Source organism: Oryzias latipes, chromosome 12 (assembly GCF_002234675.1).
Source record: "Oryzias latipes chromosome 12, ASM223467v1".
Lineage (NCBI taxonomy): Eukaryota > Metazoa > Chordata > Actinopteri > Beloniformes > Adrianichthyidae > Oryzias > Oryzias latipes.
In genome coordinates this window covers 19230164-19247872 of record NC_019870.2, presented here as the reverse complement: position 1 = coordinate 19247872, position 17709 = coordinate 19230164, and the positions used below count along the sequence as shown (strand labels likewise).

Below are 17709 nucleotides of genomic sequence, written 5' to 3'. Positions count from 1 at the left end.
GTAGGATCAGAAATTGGCATCAAAAAATTACATCCTGCCTTGTATCAACGGTTCAGGCTGGTGATGGTGGTAGTGTAATGGTGTAGGGGATATTTTTCATGGGCCCCTTAGTACCAATTACCGTAAGCATTGTTGTAACGCCACAGCCTACCTGAGTATTGCTGTTGACCATGCCCATCCCTATACAACCACACAGTACCATTTTCTGATGGCTACTTCCAGTAGGATAACATGCCATGTCATAAAGCTGGAATCATGTCAGATTGGCTTCTTGAACATGACAATGAGTTCACTGGACTCAAATGGGCTCCAAAGTCACCAGATACCAACTTAATAGAGTATCTTTGGGTGGAACAGGAGATTGACATAATGTATGTGCAGCCAATAAATCTGTGTGATGCTATGATGGACCAAACTCTCTTAAGAATGTATCCAGTAACTTGTTGAATCTGTGCCACCAAGGATTAAGGCAGTTCTAAAGGCAAAAGGGGGTCCAACCCAGTACTAGCAATGTGTACTAAATAAAGTGGCCGGTTAGTGTAGTTATTAAATCTTGATCTGACAGCATAGCCAAGAGGTAAAAACAAGGATAAACACATGAAAATTGTTTACTTGTCCCAAAACTAAAGTCTGAAGTCTCATTTTTGAGGTTAAGCCTCAAATCCCTGCATGCGAGACCAGGGAATGACTCAAGTCTAAGTCTCCATCTCTGGTGCGGAAACAACAAACAATGGAAAAGGCACAGTAATGCAGTTCCTAAAGGTTAGACAGTTGTTAAGAATCCCTAAAGAGAAAAGCTTTGTATGCATCTAAATTTCTAGATAATAACATAATCCGTTTATTTCTGATTAACCAAAACTGGCTGTTAAAAGGTCAGTGTTTCTTAAAGGCGCAACTTTAAGGGTTTGGATTTATTTAACTCTTTAATCTAAAAAGTGGAAAAAATATCAACATTTGAATTAAAATGTATATTTAAACTACGAACATGGTTCATATGAGTCAAATTCTGCTTATGCACATAAACATGCACACGTTACTGTGTGTGCTTGTGAGTCTCAGACAGTAGCATTAATTCCTTCTGCAGGTCTCCTGGGACACGACTATTATCTGCATCACTAGCGCGCTCCCATGGCTAATACAGGCGCTTCATCATGTCACTGTAATTTGGCCAGAGGGACCAGACTATGATCTGGTGTTACAGCCTAATAGCTCAAATTAATCAATCCTTGCCGCAGCAGTTGTACATAACCTTTTGTCTTTGTCTTCTTTTTAACGTCTTGTTGTTCATTCTTTTCTGCTCGAGTCGAAAGGCTTCATGGCTCCAATTACTGACTTTACGGTGAATCATGTGGGTCTTTCTTGTCATTAGAAATTTGTACGTTGTTAGGTGAATATTTTTTGAAGCACATATATTCCTCTAAAAAGGAAAGCTGACCCTTTTTACTTCTCAAGAGGAAGGTCATAAACCATGAAGGGCACAGCTTACTCTTTACTCAAGGTTTTGACATTTTTGAGTTTGACTACCAGTCAACACCAGTTTTTGCATTTATGCTTGTCCTCACAGGCTCCCAAAAGCACAATCCGTGAATGCTTGGGTGTAAGTGAGCCCCCGCTTCTCCTTGACTTTGCCCCAGTCAGTCCCAGTGCAGACATTAAGCCTCTTACTGGTTAGATCACACAGATCCACCAGCCTGTTCTTAGATTTACACAGCTTAACGCAAACACTCACATACATACATGTCTGCTGGCCTACCAGTTGTTACTATTAATCCATCAGGGAATTGAACAGATGACCTCCTCTCCTTCTGGCCAAGAATCAGAAAGGTTTAGCAACAGAACAGAAAAGAGTAATCTGTGCTGTTGCCACTGGAAGTCTACAAAATCTGCTGAATTTAATGGAGCCAGCTTTTAAAAATCATGCATTTTGTGGTACAAGCACCAAATTTGTAATGAATGTACCTTAGGATACATTCATTACATTCAGGAAAATTATGTTAGCCATGACAGCTTTTTGTTCTTCAACACCCATGTTATTGAGACTGCAGCAAATAGACCAAATATTTTTGGAATAATTGAGTGTATGACCGCCATCTTGACAAATCACAGTTTTGGATTTTTCTCGTGGCTAACATGCTTTTCTGATTAAGGGGATCTAAATTATGTATAAATAAGAATAGGAATATAAATAGAAACCTGTTGTAACATTGCCTTCTTTAAGCTGAGCAAAAACACAAGTTTAACTGGTACCTGACTTCTCTCAAACCCCCAACCTTTTCCTTTTCAGAATAAAAAAATTACATAGATAAACAACTTCTTAGTTTTTGGGTCCAAAAATTTCATTTTAATAATAATAATAAAAACAATACTTTAACACCAGAGCTGTTGCCGGTGACATCTAAATGACACGCGCTCTTTAACTTACTGCAAAATTCTGACCGTTTACGCGATCAAACCAAATCAGTTGATTCTGACCCAGAGCAAAGCAGCTTTGCATATTGATTTACGTTTATTGCATAAGCACTGCTGTGCAGTTTTGCACATCAACAAAAAGCTGCTTTCTCCACTTCAGAGTGTACTGGAATTATGTTAGTCGTGTAAATAGTAAATGGTAAATGGCATATAGTTGTATAGCGCTTTCTACCTTCCTCGAAAGCCCAAAGCGCTTCACAGTCACAAACCCATTAATCCATTCGTACACACAAACGCTGAAGAGTTACGGTAGAGAAAAGACTGTCAACACTGGAGCTAAAGCTCCTGTGTTAAAGGGTATGGTATACCTATATTGCAGTTTTGCAGATTGGTTTTTAATGGAGAAGTGTTTGGTTGTAAGTTATCTGATGAACTCAACAGGTCTACGCTGTTTGCTTTGTCTGCTTCATGCATCACACCAAAGGCTTGAGCCTACAATGGGTCTGGCCTGAGTCCTTATATAATCCTTTTTAACACATTTCAATTTGTGAAGGACGCTGGATGGTCCTGGGACCATAATATTGGGTTCTAAGATAACCAGATAGCAACATTTCGAGTTAAGGGGGAAATTCATCTCTAACATTTTTAGCAGCATGTTTGAATGTGAATATTTTAAAATGCTGTAAAGGCCGACCAATTTAAGATTAGAAATTAAAGCTGAGGAATTTGATCCCTTTAAAGTCATTGTAGGTGGGCTTTAATGTGAACAAGCAAACGCCAACAGTTAGGTCCCCGTGGTGGTAAATATCCAACCTTAAGGCCCTCTCATCCACATCTTATTCCCTCCTTCCATCCCTTTTCCTCACTCTACTCCCAACACAGAAAAATCCCTATAGGCATCCCTGCAGCTTCTTATTAGTGTGTGTGTTCCCTTTTTCTAACTATTAGATGTGTGAGTGTGTGTCTGCATGACGCATCCATCAGCAGACCCCCTGTGGCTGCGCTGAGTACTCTCCCAGCTCTAATTCTATAAAGCCGTCTCTAGCTTATTATTACCACGCATTACCACTGACCACTGTGACACTGTAACAGAATAGCACCCCCCCTCTCCCTACTCTATCCGACAACACTGCTACCTTCCTGTTTCCATCTCCATTCTCTTGTCTTAATCTACTGCCTTTTAATTCCTGGCATAACAATCAGTTTCTCCTTTATACGTAACATTCTTCTCTGTTTTTGACAAATCTCTGATGCAACCGTAACATTTGTTTTCTGAATTACCCATGTATATATAAATATAAATAAATACCCATGTATATATAAATATAAATTAAATAATATTTTTTTACAATCTGCCATTTTGAACATCTCCACGTCTTCCACAGCGTCTCTGGTCATTTGAGGTGAAATAATCTGACATGAAAATGAAAACTACCAAATCTCAAAATCCTCCCTGACCATCCAGGATTTAAAATTACTTATCAACAGTTTTTTTTTCCTTCCCTTTTCTGTCACAGTTAACCATCTTGACGAGCAGAGTTCACGATCCCCTCACTTTGAGCATGTTTTTCTAACTGTGCCCAATTTTTGAAAGGCAAGGGGCATCATTGGGTCAATTGTAGGCACACAGAATCAGAGAAAAGGCAGCTAACCATCAACTATAGTGGTGTAGAACAGAGTATGAAGCAGAGTGACAAAACAGAGCTGCCTGATAACATTTAATAATAATAAACAATTCCAGTCTCTATCATTCTAAGTATTAAAGAGATTTTGGTCATAAACCACAGCAAAAGTATCTGTTATTACAAGTGTTCAAAAACATACTTTATCTCTTACAATACCATATTTATGAATTTGAGATTTGTTCCAGACCATCACCAAGCACTAAATTGCTAACGCAATAATAAAAAAGCGCAATCATTCCTTGCTGTTGTTAAGCTGATAGAAAGCTGCCGCTGTAGCAGGGGAAGCACTCTGTATCCCGATTACGAAGCAAGTCAATTCCAAAAGATTCACAGTAATGTCACAATTGTATTAAAGAGGCAGTCTGGTACAGAATAGTGCAAAAGAATTGGATCGAATGGCCAATTCTGTGAAGTTTTTATTTTACACTTTTCTTTCCAGAAAACAACTTACTTTCCTATCAATGCTGCAGTGCATCACAACATTTAATTAGATCGGTCATACATGGACTTAAAAATGGCTAAAAGTTTTAACGTTTTGGTTTGAATCTCTTTTTCTGTTTATAAAATACCTTTATTACAAAAACAAAAGCAGTTGGTGAGTTTTGATTTATTTTATTGTGCTTCCTAATAACAGTTCTTGAAACAAGTTAATTTAGTCATTTTTAGTTTGAAATTTTCTTAATTGATTTAAAACTTGAATTTATTTCAAGATTTTGAACTTATATTTAAAAAATAGAATTTTAACACTATTGATACAATTGATGAAAAAAAAAAGTTGACTAAAATGTGAACAATTGAATTTTTTTTAATAATTTATTTTTAAATTGCATGCAATAAAACTTGTACGTAGGTTTGTGTCATTTAAAACAAACTACATCTTGTGTATTAATGGTTTTGAACAAACTGAATACCTACCAGATGGCGACTTTCAGCGCTAATTTTTTTTTTTTTTTTACATTAAAAAGAATAGAAGCAGAACTCAAGGTCATTTTGAATAATGTTTTGGTAACACATTGAGCCCCTAATGTGTTACCAATGGGGCATTTGCACAAAAAAAAATAGAATTAGGTGATGCATTGCACTTCCAAGCACAAAACAATGTGGAATCAGTTGCCGCAGCTGCATTTTTAGGAAGGTGCTGCTTAAAAATGAGCACCAACAGTAAAGGAGGAAGGTCTCCAGAAGGCAGCCAAATGGTTAGGACCAACAATGGAAGTACATCCCCTTCTCTGTTGGCTTGTTTGCAAAAAGCAAAGCACTTGAAACATAGCTCGGGACCTTATTCTTTGTATCATTTATCTGCCTGGAGGGGAGCCAGTTTAGCTCGTGCTGGTTTGCGGCGCCTTCCGTTCGTGAAACCAGGGTTCGACTCCGGGCTGCTCCCTGTTCCCTTCTCTACCTCTGCCGGTTCCAAGCCCGGTTTGAGAAGGTTGCGTCAGGAAGGGCATCCGGCGTAAAACATTGCCAAATCTACCATGCGACTCGTTCGCTGTGGCGACCCCTGATGGGAGAAGCCGAAAGTGGAAGATTTATCTGCCTGGAGCTAAGGACACACCGGGTATGTGACACGTGTTCAAGAACACAATAAATGCACGAGATGTGTATCAAAATGGTTACGTTTATGTAAACATGCAGTAAAAATGTCGTTTTTTCTTTTTTAAACTCAGAACAAAATCATTTCTGAGCCTTCTTGCATCTAGAATGCAGTAATGCTTGTCTTCAAAATCCTGGGATGTGGAAACGGAAATTATTGAGTTGGCTAAGCTATTGCATCTTTTAAATGTTCAAAATAAGTTCAGTTTAAATGGCGCCATATGCATCTGATTGTTCTACAGTCATTAAATTCCTATCACAGATGATGTCTTCAACTTGTGTCACATTTCGCAGTGATTGGGCAATTCCCGTTTGATGGCATTGCGGCCAATGCAACCCGAGCAAAGATAAACTGCTATGAAGTACAAGCCGGGCCTTACAGTAGTCGAAAAAATGTCAATTCTGCAGCTAAATATCCAGGGTTAAAGGGTTAAAAAAAATGAAAACTTATCTCAGCAGGCAACTGTTTATGAATCGGGCCTAAGTTTAAGAAAAAGACTGAAATATTGTTGAATCTATCAATCAGGGATCTAATTTAAAACATTTGTCTGATAATCATAGAGTCGATGGCTGCCTCTCAGTTCACTGAAGCATCTTCCAGAGGTTTAGTCATTTACTGCATTTTATACTTCACAAGGCGCCTCTTTGACCACTTTTTGTTTCAGCGTATACTTCAGGGACTTTTCAAAGCACATCCAACATTTGAAAAAAACAGAGCAGAAGGAAGCGACAAGTAATGGAGAGATAAAAAAGCCAAGATGATGAAAAGAATAAGATGAAATGGGGATGAGGAGGGAAGCAAATGTTTAGGGATATAAAAAGTAGGAAAGGGGAGAAAAAAACAAGCTGAATGAAAACGGGAGAGAAGGAGAGCCAGCGAGGAAGAACAGTCACACCAGGAATGAAAGGAACCATCTGGCGAATGAAGACTATCTGTGCTTTCTCCACGACTTATTCAGCCATGACTGGAAGTGTGAAGGAGTGTGTGTGTGGGGGGGTTAGCTGCAGATGGAGTGCTATTGTGCAAACACTGAAGATTAATTAAATGACTAACTACAACGATGAATATTATTTAACATGCCAAAATGGATATTAAATATTTAGTCTAACAGGCCTGTTTATGCTGCATGTTAAACTTCAAGTTGAATCTATAAAAACATTAATAAAGTGAACACAAACAGCTAATGGAAATATCATTACCAGAGATTTAAAATGTCTAATTATGTCTTACTTCCTCTATGGATTGTTGAAAACACACATTATAATTGAGCCTTCATTAATATGACTGCACATATGTCTGCTTTTGTCAGCACTATCCTTCATCGAAATACTGAAAAGCTACAGTGAGCCATGATTTGAATACCCAAAGCTAAAAAAAAACCCTGTTGTCAGCACCATTGGTCCACTGGGCATATCTGCATATTTGTAGAGATGGATTGAAACTATATACAGCCTTTTTGTGCGCATCAAATAGATGCACAAATGTTTTTTTTTTAAAGAAAACTCCATAAAGAATGAAGGAGTTTTGCTGACGAAAGTTGAAAAAACAGTCAAGCAATTCTTTTATAAGTAATTCTAAACACCCTAGTCGTAGAACAATTGATTTGAAATTAAAAAATTCATTTTTTAATACTAAAATTGCATTTTCTAACTCCATCAAACTCCAATAACTCTTTTTCTAATGAGCCTTCCGTTTTGGAATCCTACTAAAGATTGGCCTGCTCTACGGTGACTTTCAATATTTCATTCATGAAGTCAATGTAAGAAATCACCTTTAAACTTGATAAAACAAATGTAGTACCTGGTCTTCATTATATTAGAGGACATACATGACTTCTGGTTAATAAGAGAAGATGAGTTGCAACTATCTGACAAGCAATTGATTTGAGCCACAGTCAAGACAATGTTTAGATATAATCATAGGAAAGAGATCATTTTTTGTGTGTTTTTTTTAATCTTTATAGTTTGACAGATGCTGATTAGCAACTGAGATGAATTAAACTTTTGAACTATGTTTTGTCCTGAGAAAATGAGTTAAAAGCATCATTACAACCGATGATGACAGAAGCGAGGTTCAGACTGAATTGATTCAGTTTCTCTATTCCATCTGCAATGTATCCAGAAATTAGTCTAATTGTTCAATAGGCCTTTTAATATAATGAAGTCCTTGTCTTTAAGCTTTTGTTGTCAATGCTAGAGGTTGGTTTATGGGACAGTTGGTACCCAGCTGTAGAGAAAAGAAAAACATTTTTTCGGTTCATTTATAATCTGCGTCTGAGGGAAGTTTTATTTTGGAAAACTACTGGATTCTCTCCACCACACCCAACTGATTCTTGATGCATGTCGTTCGGTCACGTATCGAAAATACATCCAAAGTGGTTGTGCTAAATTGAAACCCCCAAGCTAGCAAAGTTAAACAAAACACAAACATATTTTAGAGTTTCTTTTCGCAAAAAATAGTGAGGAAACAGAAAAACAACCTTCAACTTCAAAATAAAAGAAATCTGCATTTACTGAACATAAACCAGGAGTCTTTACTCCTAATATGGATTTATTGTGACAGTTGTTCCCACACACCATAATCATTATCATCTATATTTATGAAGCGCTACAACACTATTTGAAATTGAGACAAAGCGCTATACTTTCAAGCTAAACATAATAAAACTGTTAAAAAATAATTTTAACGAATAAGTGAATGAAAACTTAAAAAACACAATAAAAACCTAAAGGCGAAAAACATCAAACACAATAAAAACTTAAAATGTATAGTAACAGAGCAAAATTTTCCCACGCAGAGTTCCAAAGATATAATCTGTTTTAAGTTTCTTTATTTTTTCTGGTTACTGAACCCCCCACAACAGCTCTCTGCGTGGTGCGTTCACTGAGCTCTGAAACACAGAACACTTAGTGGAACCCTAACAGCCACCCACCACAACTGAGTCCACTACAGTATTTCTCCGTTACATTTTAAAAGTCGGATGAGGCTGAAGCTAGAAACTGAATCCCCCCCCCCCCCCCCCCCCCACACACACACACACACAAAAACTTTGACAGGTATGGGTTAAGAGAAAATAGATACCTCATTGTATTGGTTCCTTCACAGAATCTAGTGTAAAAATAAAACCAATTGCTGATAGAGGATGTTAAGGAATGCTGGAATTGGTCGGTGGTCTGAAAAAAGGTTGGGGACCACTGGTTAATGGCATCTGCAAGGTCCTTCACACAAGTGTTATCCTCAGTCCCATGTCAGTACATCTGGTTGTAATGACCGTAGCTCTCTGTCATTTCAACAGTACTCTGCAGGACTGATTAACAAAATAAAGTGTAGGTCCTGATGTCAGAAAAACCCTGCTTCACCCAAACCCTAACTTCCTGGAACTGCAATGAAAGAAGCTGTAATCATCTAATAATCAATACGTTCATTTCTTAATTTCTATTCAATTTTCAAGCTAGAATCAATCAAGTTTTCGAAGCATTTTATTTGTGTTTATTTCAAAGTTTCTTCTTTTAAGTTTGCAACACACTTGTTAGCCAAGCCGTTTGCTTCTTCCACAGCTTAGGCTCAGCCCCACATGCTCACAAACAAAATAAAGATGACTCCCTAACCAAGTTTTCTACAATGTATTCATTCAAATATAAATCTTTCTATCAAAATGCAACATACAAGCAAAAAGTATACTAAGTGACACTTTTATAGGTTTCTTTTGGGAAATTATAGATGAAATTGAAGGAATTTATAATGTACTTTTGCAAGACACACTCACCCCATTCTTAGGGTAAGCCACCCATCCAAGGTCTCCCATCACAGAGCGGGAATCCAGCAGATTAACTGCAAAAGATTAAAAACACAAACAATGCTGTGTATGTAAAATACAACATTAAAGCAAGTAAAAATAAATGATACTATTGTGCAATACATATTTCCATTTGTTGTTATAATATGAAGCTGAACCAAGAGACTTTCAATCATCCCTTTCAGATTTTTTTTTTATATTTTGTGACGCAAAACGGAAGTAAATCAAAAGCAAAAACCCAAATACAGCCATTAACTAAAATTTTGATTTGTGCTCTTTTTATGAAGCTCCAACTTTGAGCATCAGGGTCCACAGCCAGACAAGTAACTCAGACTTGTCCATTAAAAAAAAAAACTCTCTGCTCTGCTGCTCACTTGAATGCGATCAGGTGAAATTACTTTACCATTTCACTCCTCAAAACCGCTTTTGAACACTTGATGCTGATAACAGTGCAGTCGTTTACCTTCCATATCAGTGCAAACTGACCTTTTTATATCTTATAAGTCAACAAAGCTGTTTTCAACAGAAAAACAAATATTACTGGTAATTGTGACCTTTGCTTGCCTGGAAGGTCAAACCAGAGTGAGCATGATTTCAAGATCGTCCATTGTCATTATCTTCAATTGGTTTTCAGCTCAATGCAAGTCAGAGGCAGACAAACTTTTCCCATGTTTTCATTGAGGAGTGTTTGGATGTAGGAAAGGGACAGGTGTGAGGACTTGAGTGAATTTGACATGTGCAAAAGCAGTGTTTCCAGATGACTGAGTCCGAACAAACTTCCACTGCAGTTTTTAAGGCCAGCCTCATTAGTCTTATTACCACATAATGGACGCCTTTTATAATGGCAGAGAATTTTCCTTTTAGTTTGTCTCACCCTGCAGGGTTATAAACACCACCTGGAACTTTATCAAGTCCATGTTCAGTTTGCTTTGTCTGTCATATTAATGTACTCAAAGTATGAAAGGTGTGTGCAAACAATAAAAGGGTAAAGTCCGAGGTAACATTTCACTGATAAGTGATTAGATTTGGCAACGCTATAACAGCAATACACTCAATCCCATAAATCCAAAAAAAGTAAAGGGGATCCCACTTTTTTTCTGCTTAGTGTCCAAACTTTTTGTAAAGAGGGCCAGATTTGGTGAAGTAGACATGTGTGATGGCCAACCATTGGGCCTGCATTCTTTTAACTATTTTAATATCACTAAATTAAAATAAACTATTTAACACATATTTTATTGCAATGCCATTTTTTCGTTTCTTCTCGTAAAAAACAATACATCTTAATAATTGTATTTATTCTCAGTTAGCTTGTCATAGTTGGCATGTCTCGTCTGCCTCTTGCCATTGAAGTCCTTGAAATCAGCCACGGTCTCTTGACCTATTAGGGCAGACACAGTTGTTTGAGACTTCACTGAAAAAACGTGCCACTTTCCCCTCGTCCTGGAAGTGGTGGCCCTCACTGACGACTTTCCTTTCTTACTTAGAGGTAACATTTTAGAAATGAGCATGAAAGGGTCACAGAAGGATCACAGACAGTGTTGCCACAAGTTTACAATAGCTTAAAATGTAATGTGGCCAACCGCAGTCAAGAAATTATACTCACAGCTGGTAAAAAGTGCTGGCGGCCACATATTATTCATTTTATGAAAGGAGCCTGCAAGGTGGTGGAAATTTAGACACAAGCCAGACTTTGGACATGCCTGTGTTGAGGTTTAGTGTAGACACTAGAAATCCCTTTTTCTGGGATAGTTTTGCAAGAATTCTGGGTAAATTCTTGTTTTTTAAAGGTTAGCCTCACTTAAGTGAACAACCAACACAAACAGCCCATTAAAAATCTATTTATATGTTAAACCTTTAACACCAAAGCTTAAGCTTCAGTGCTTACATTCTTTCTATTATTTTTCAACTGTTTACGCAATCAACATAGTTCCAGTGAGTCATGAAAAGGAGAATAGCAGTCTTGCACTGTTATCCTACACAACGTTAGGAATGCGTTGCATATTGGTGCAAAGTCGATATGAAAAGCCACTGTTGGCCGCGTCAGAATTAGTCGATTCATGTTGATTGATTAAGCAGTCGAGGACCGTTGACCGTATGTCAAATGTGTGTTTTTTAGGTGTGGCCGGTGACATCTCCCTTGTTAAAGGGTTAAATTACCTATCAAAAAACACAACTGTCTAATGATACACACTAGCAGTGGCATGATTTACTCTAAAGGTACAAGTACTAAGATAAGAAACACTATAAAATTTCAAAGACAATCGTCCAATAACCAGCAGCAGGTAATAAGCACACAGCTGCTTTAAAACAGAACAGGATAGGAAGAAAAAGCTGGCTGAACAGCAGAAATAGTCCTTGTGAACCCCCTCCCCACACACACACCCCTCATCTTCCTGTCTCCACTGCTCTGCAGAGAATAATAAAATATGTCCTTAGGAGGCGATTAGACAACTAATTAGGCCATAAAGACGAGATATGTTATATTAAACTAGATCACAAAGAATGCCTCCTTCACTATATTTCGCTCTCTGAGGATCAAATCACCTAAAAAAGTTAAAGCTTGGCCATGAATGTAAGGACGTTAAGGTCTTAAATGATGTTACTTCAACAAGTTTAAATCTGGTGAAGAGTAAGGGGATCTGCAGCTCTGGGAATCTTATCGTGAAACTGTTTTTTTGCATTTTCATTTTTAACTGCACACTGCTGACACTGTCAGCCATTACCTCCAACTCACCTGAGTGATGTTTAAAGGAGTCTTTCTATTAGAGCCACACAACATGCAATTCCTTCAACACATTTCCTTTTTTTTTTACCTTAATGTACCTCCTGATATTTGAGCGTGGCATTTACATGCCTGCTTTGATTGCTCTGGGGTTAATGGCCTGCCATTTCTACAAACACACACATGCATGCACACACACAAATAGAAGTCTCACACCAGAATTCCTCCCAAACCCATTTCTAGTATATTACAGTTAACTAGAACGTTTGATTATGGCTAACAAGAAGTTAATTAATGGGTTTTCAAAATCTTTCAGTGTGAGATGTAACCCAGGCTATATTTTTCCCTGTATAAACAGTATCGTTTTTCAAAAATAATATCGGTAGACACCAGATGTGAGGCAGCTGGCTCCGCATTCACTCCAGTTCTGAAATCGATCAATTTAAATGAGAGAAAAATTAGTTTCAAGAGAGAAAAGAAAGAAATCAACATGGCAAAATGTTGGTTTCCTTGTACTTATCAATCAAAGCACATTTAAAAAAGAAAAATTCCACTGTACGACAGTGGGATGACTCTTTGAGATTCAAATAAATATCATGTTTCTTTGCAGGCTGTCACTAAGAAAAGAATCTGGATTTACAAAGAAAATTAAACATTGCAGACATTTTGAATTATTTCACTCAAAGAATCAATGTTACACAGAACGAGTGAAGTGAAAAAAATTTGCTTGTTCGATTATGGACTTTGCTCTCATTTCCAATTATGCACATAGATTATGTAATTATACATTACAATGCAAATATGCACCATATTAATCAAAATTTCCCCCTTAAACAATGAATTTTAAGTAGCTGAACAGCTTCTAACTCTAAGTTAGAGGGGATTTCAGTCTGATGTGAAAGATTCACACTTACAACAAGAAAAATAAAGATTCAAATGTGAATTTAATTTCATCATCATATAATCATAGCCTGCTGGTTAGCTGGGGCTTAACAGCATAGGAAATCAAGCACTGGTATTCTCGGACAAATAAAAATAATCCCATGAGGAGTTGAATTGTTTTTGTAAGTAAGAGCATTTGGGCTCTTTTTATAGAGCTGTGAAAGAGGTGTGTCCTATCCTATTAAGAATGGAGTGAATGCCCAAACCCCCAGTGAAGTAATTTAATCCACAGGACCCAGACGAAAAAAAGCCATAACCTGCACAATGTGGCAGGGCTTTATGTATGGAGGAAGGATGCCCTGCAGACCTCCCCTTGGGAACACTTAGTGCACCACGGCCACACATCAAGAGTTACCTTTGTGGATCTTATCTCTGACCAAATAAATCTGTCATGTGAAGAATAAGCAAATTGATGCATGTTCCCTCTTTCCCGGATATTGCTGTCTAGTTGCTCCAAACAAAACAATTCATGTGAAACTATTACAATGTTTAGACTGCAGAGAAAGGCTGGGAACAACATTTTATGCACTTTTTTCAAGTTATCATTTGACACTAGTTTTGTTTATTAGGAGTGTAAAACATAATCGATTAATCAATTTATATTCCGACTATTCAACCAGATTCATCTGTCTAAAGTTTGATGTTAATTGAATCAAACTATACCATATAAAACAGATTAAAAAAGAAATCTATGAAATCCCATTTGGATTGAGGTATGGTACAGGTTTTCTTTTTTTTTTTACTATAATGTAAAAACAACCAATTGCCATCAAGCAGACAACAGACGTGATAGCAGCAAACAATGATCAGTGCATTGTTGCACTTAAATGTGTGGACAAACTTTGAATTTAGCAAAGACAGGTGACCATCCATATACAGTGTGGTATAATGTTTTAATAATGTTCTGCTTGGATTATTTTGATGTGAAAAAAACAAAAGTGGGCTGATCTTTATGAAACTAAAATGTGAAGGGATTTGATATGAATACATGTTTACTTGTTTGTTTGTACACATTTAATTCACACTTGATTATCTTGCAAGAAATCCAAGGAATGTGGAAAGCTTCACCTGCACTGTTCGGTATTTATCTCTGGGTTACCCTGGTTGAATGTGTGGCTAAAGATGTCCTGGATTGTTTTTACGTCAGTGAATCGGATCCAGTCAGATTATTCAAAACGAACGAATATCAACTATAAATCACTAGGAATCATATCGTCAACCACAAATTATGATATAAATTAAATCATACAAAGGAACCCTACTATCTGTTCTTATTTAAAATTTAAATTTGGCAGGGCTTGTTCGTTTTATTTATTTAAAATCCGACAATTACATTTGATCAAAACCATAAATGTAAATGTCTTTGGTATTATTTTATCAAGTATAAGTGATCTATAAGTATCTGAATGTTCATTTTATTTTTTAACAAATAAAGGAATGTAAATTCGTGTTCAATAGGATTTTTGTAAATGACATTAACCAAGAATCATCTATAGATATTTAACATAATCTGCACATTGTTTTAAAGGTCATTGTGGTGCATTGATGAGAGGATTTTTTTCACTTAACCTCAAAACCTTTAAGACTCATCCAGAGATCTTATTTTATTCATTTCTTTCTTTTCCCCGTCTTTGCGCGTCTGTCGGCCATGTCCTCATCTGGTTATCTGACAGACAGAGGGCTGCTTGCGCTCAAAGGTCCTCTTTTTCTATGTCCGAACAGAGAACACAGCTGTCATTAATTTACCTGCTCAAAACGCTCGTGCACGCGCGCTCCCATCGTGCCATAGTCTGAGATTACACCTGGGACCGGCGCTTTGCTGGAGTGACAGCAGGTCTTTGACCGATCAGACTCCACTAAAGCCCCAAGTTGGCTGTCTACTCTGAAGGCTCGCAGGTTTACCTTCATTTGGAGGGATGCACCACGATCCGAGGAAAGCCAGGCTCCAAACCAGCAGCCGAATGCCACAACCCCGCCAACGAGCCTGCATGGTGCATCCAGGAGGGACAAAAAAAAAAACGGATCCGGCAGCGGATTGTCACTAAACGACTACAGTGCAGGACGGCATGAAGAAGCGGGGAGACCCGGGAAAACCACCTGCGTCGCAGCTCCTCTGCGCACAGAGACGGGCGCTCATGGTCTGCTGCGGACACGAGCAGAGAATGAGGAGCGGAGGAGACAGTGCGCTGCTCCTGTGTGGAGGAGGCGGGCAGCGCGCGCCAGGGGGGCGGGGGGCGGAGAGAGGCTCCGTGGATCTCCAATCGTGGGTCCACAGGTGAACACCGTAGCTGCTGCTGCTGTGGAATCCCTAAAAAGAAATCAATTGTAACAGTGGAACTGTTCAGCCTCTGTGATTAGTTTTCAAGTTACAGTTTTTTTAGGGTGTCAGATTATGCAGACGTGGGTGTCTTTCTGTTGGACATAGAATCTGGACACCAAAAGAGCAGCCAAAGCAGGATCAGGCAGACACTGAAGCTTCTTTGAAGCCGTTGCAGCAAAAATTTAGTTTGATTTCCAATAATAACCCATCATGTTGTTTAAACTCAGATGTTTCCACGAAACTGCACTCCCAAAAAATCAATCGCTTTCTGAGTTGTGTTCATTTTTGTTGGGCTGCATGGTGTGGTTAGCTCTCTTGCCTCACAGCAAAAAGGCCCTGGTTCAATACCCGACTGGCACTCCTCAGAGTGGAGTTTGTATGAATCCCCGATGTATGTGACTTTTCTCTGGGACTCTGGCTTGTAAACAGTCCAAAAAGATACATTATAGGTCAGTTGTTTACTCTAAATTGTTCCTAGGTGTGAATGAGTGTATGGTTATGTGGCCCTGCAAAGGCAATCCATAAGTAAAATGAAGTAAAGTAAAGTAAACTCCTCTTTCACTAAAAGTTTTTAGGCTCCAGCAACTCTGTGACCCCAGAGATTAAAGATCCACTCAAATGAAAATTGTGTTTTTAACATGTACTTGAATTTTTTTTGATGATGGGGGACGCATAGAACGAAAATTAAGATTGAAATTGAATATCTGATCATTTCTTTAAAACTATGCATCAGCAGAAGTAGAAAAAAAATGCCAAGGGAAAAAATCTTGTAAAAGAGACATTCAGCGAAAAAGATCTTGTAAAAGAGACATACAGCAGGCCAAAAGCTCCCTTCCATGCTCCATTTTGATGCATCCCCTTGTAGATCACTAGATCCATGTACATCTTCACTTTCCTCGTCTGGAAAGTCTAGCTCAGACTGTACGGCTGGATGGCTCCACTATTTCTCACCATTTTTGTTGCTCCAGAAATATTCCGTTGGGGTTGTGAGGGGCTGTAAGCTAGCGGGAAAGCCTGTAAACAAAGAGAACAAAGAGAAATGAGTGCTGGCTCACTCAGCGTCAACAGTCATGCCAGCAAGCCAAATTTCTGAAGAACTACTGCAGCTCTGCAGAAACTATGCCCTAGAAGACAGGACAGGTTTTTGGATTTTTGCCTTAAAACAGCATAATCATAATTTAAAAAAACCACTGGGAACACTTTTACAATAGATCAAAAGATGATCAGAGTGGGAACTTAAGGGGGTTTAATTTGGTTGTTAATGCAGTTACTTATTTAAAATATTAATATATTCTGCACAGTAGACAGAAAAAGTGTCAAATGTCCAGGCTTTAATTGAAATTTGCAAAATGACCTTTGTACAACTGTAACAAGACTTCATCAAAATCATAGAATTAGAAATTTTAAGAAAACCCTTTAATGTGTTCTTGGCAATTGGTGGGGAACCCTTCAAAAACACTGAACAAAAGCTGAATCCCCTTTGTTCTTCAGAGCGTCAAGGAATGCATTTCTCCTGCGACGCAGATCACTCTACCGGCAGAGAGATCGCCAACCCTGAGTCACTACAATTCTTCCTTAAAAAGAAAAAAAAACAAGTTAGGACACCGCTACAGTTTCAAATGCCCCGACAATTGGAGCAATAGGAGTGAGAGGGGGGGGGGGGGGTAATTCGGATTGGGTCAAAGTTTTCCCTGATATGTCTCTCCAACTATGAAAATGTATAACTATTATTGATAAATATTTAAGATATAACATAAAATGAAAGCAAATATTCCATGAATTAGAACAGCCTCATGTGATGAGTAACTCTTTCAGTATCCCTCTGTTTCTCTTAACACCATGATAAAACAACCTGCTCCCAATCCATAAGCCTTGCTCTCTTTCCATCTGGTCCCCTGAGCACACAGGAAATCCACTTCTCTTCTGTCCATCATGTCAGCCAACCCTTTAGTTTTCCTTGTCAAAGATCTTACTGTACTGTCAAAGTTTCCATTCTCAAGGCATATGACAAGTGTTCAAGAACACGCTAAATGTAGGTTCTTGAAAATGCAAAGAGCCCATGGCATTCACATTAACCAAGCAGAGAGGGGGTCTTCTTTTCTTTCTTTTACTAGTTTTTACTAAACCATGTTTACCAGCCACTGGAGGGAGAGGCTTGGTGCCAAACGTCGAAGCGGTGCAAATCTTGCAAGATTTTCAGTGAGAAATCCAAGTCCCTAATTTTCAAAGTTCGACATGGTT

General features: G+C 38.2%; 1 protein-coding gene across 1 annotated transcript in view; it reads right to left on the bottom strand.

Moving 5' to 3' along the window:
* Positions 1–16070, bottom strand: part of epha5 (EPH receptor A5) — a 79267-nt gene extending 63197 nt beyond the window's left edge. Inside the window, exons 1-2 of the mRNA XM_011481948.3 lie at positions 15051–16070; positions 9455–9519 (exon numbers count right to left, since the gene is read on the bottom strand). Coding sequence (XP_011480250.1) covers positions 9455–9519; positions 15051–15138 — 153 coding nt within the window. The 5' untranslated portion in view covers positions 15139–16070. The remainder of the gene's footprint in view (positions 1–9454; positions 9520–15050) is intronic.
* Positions 16071–17709: the final 1639 nt, after the last annotated feature.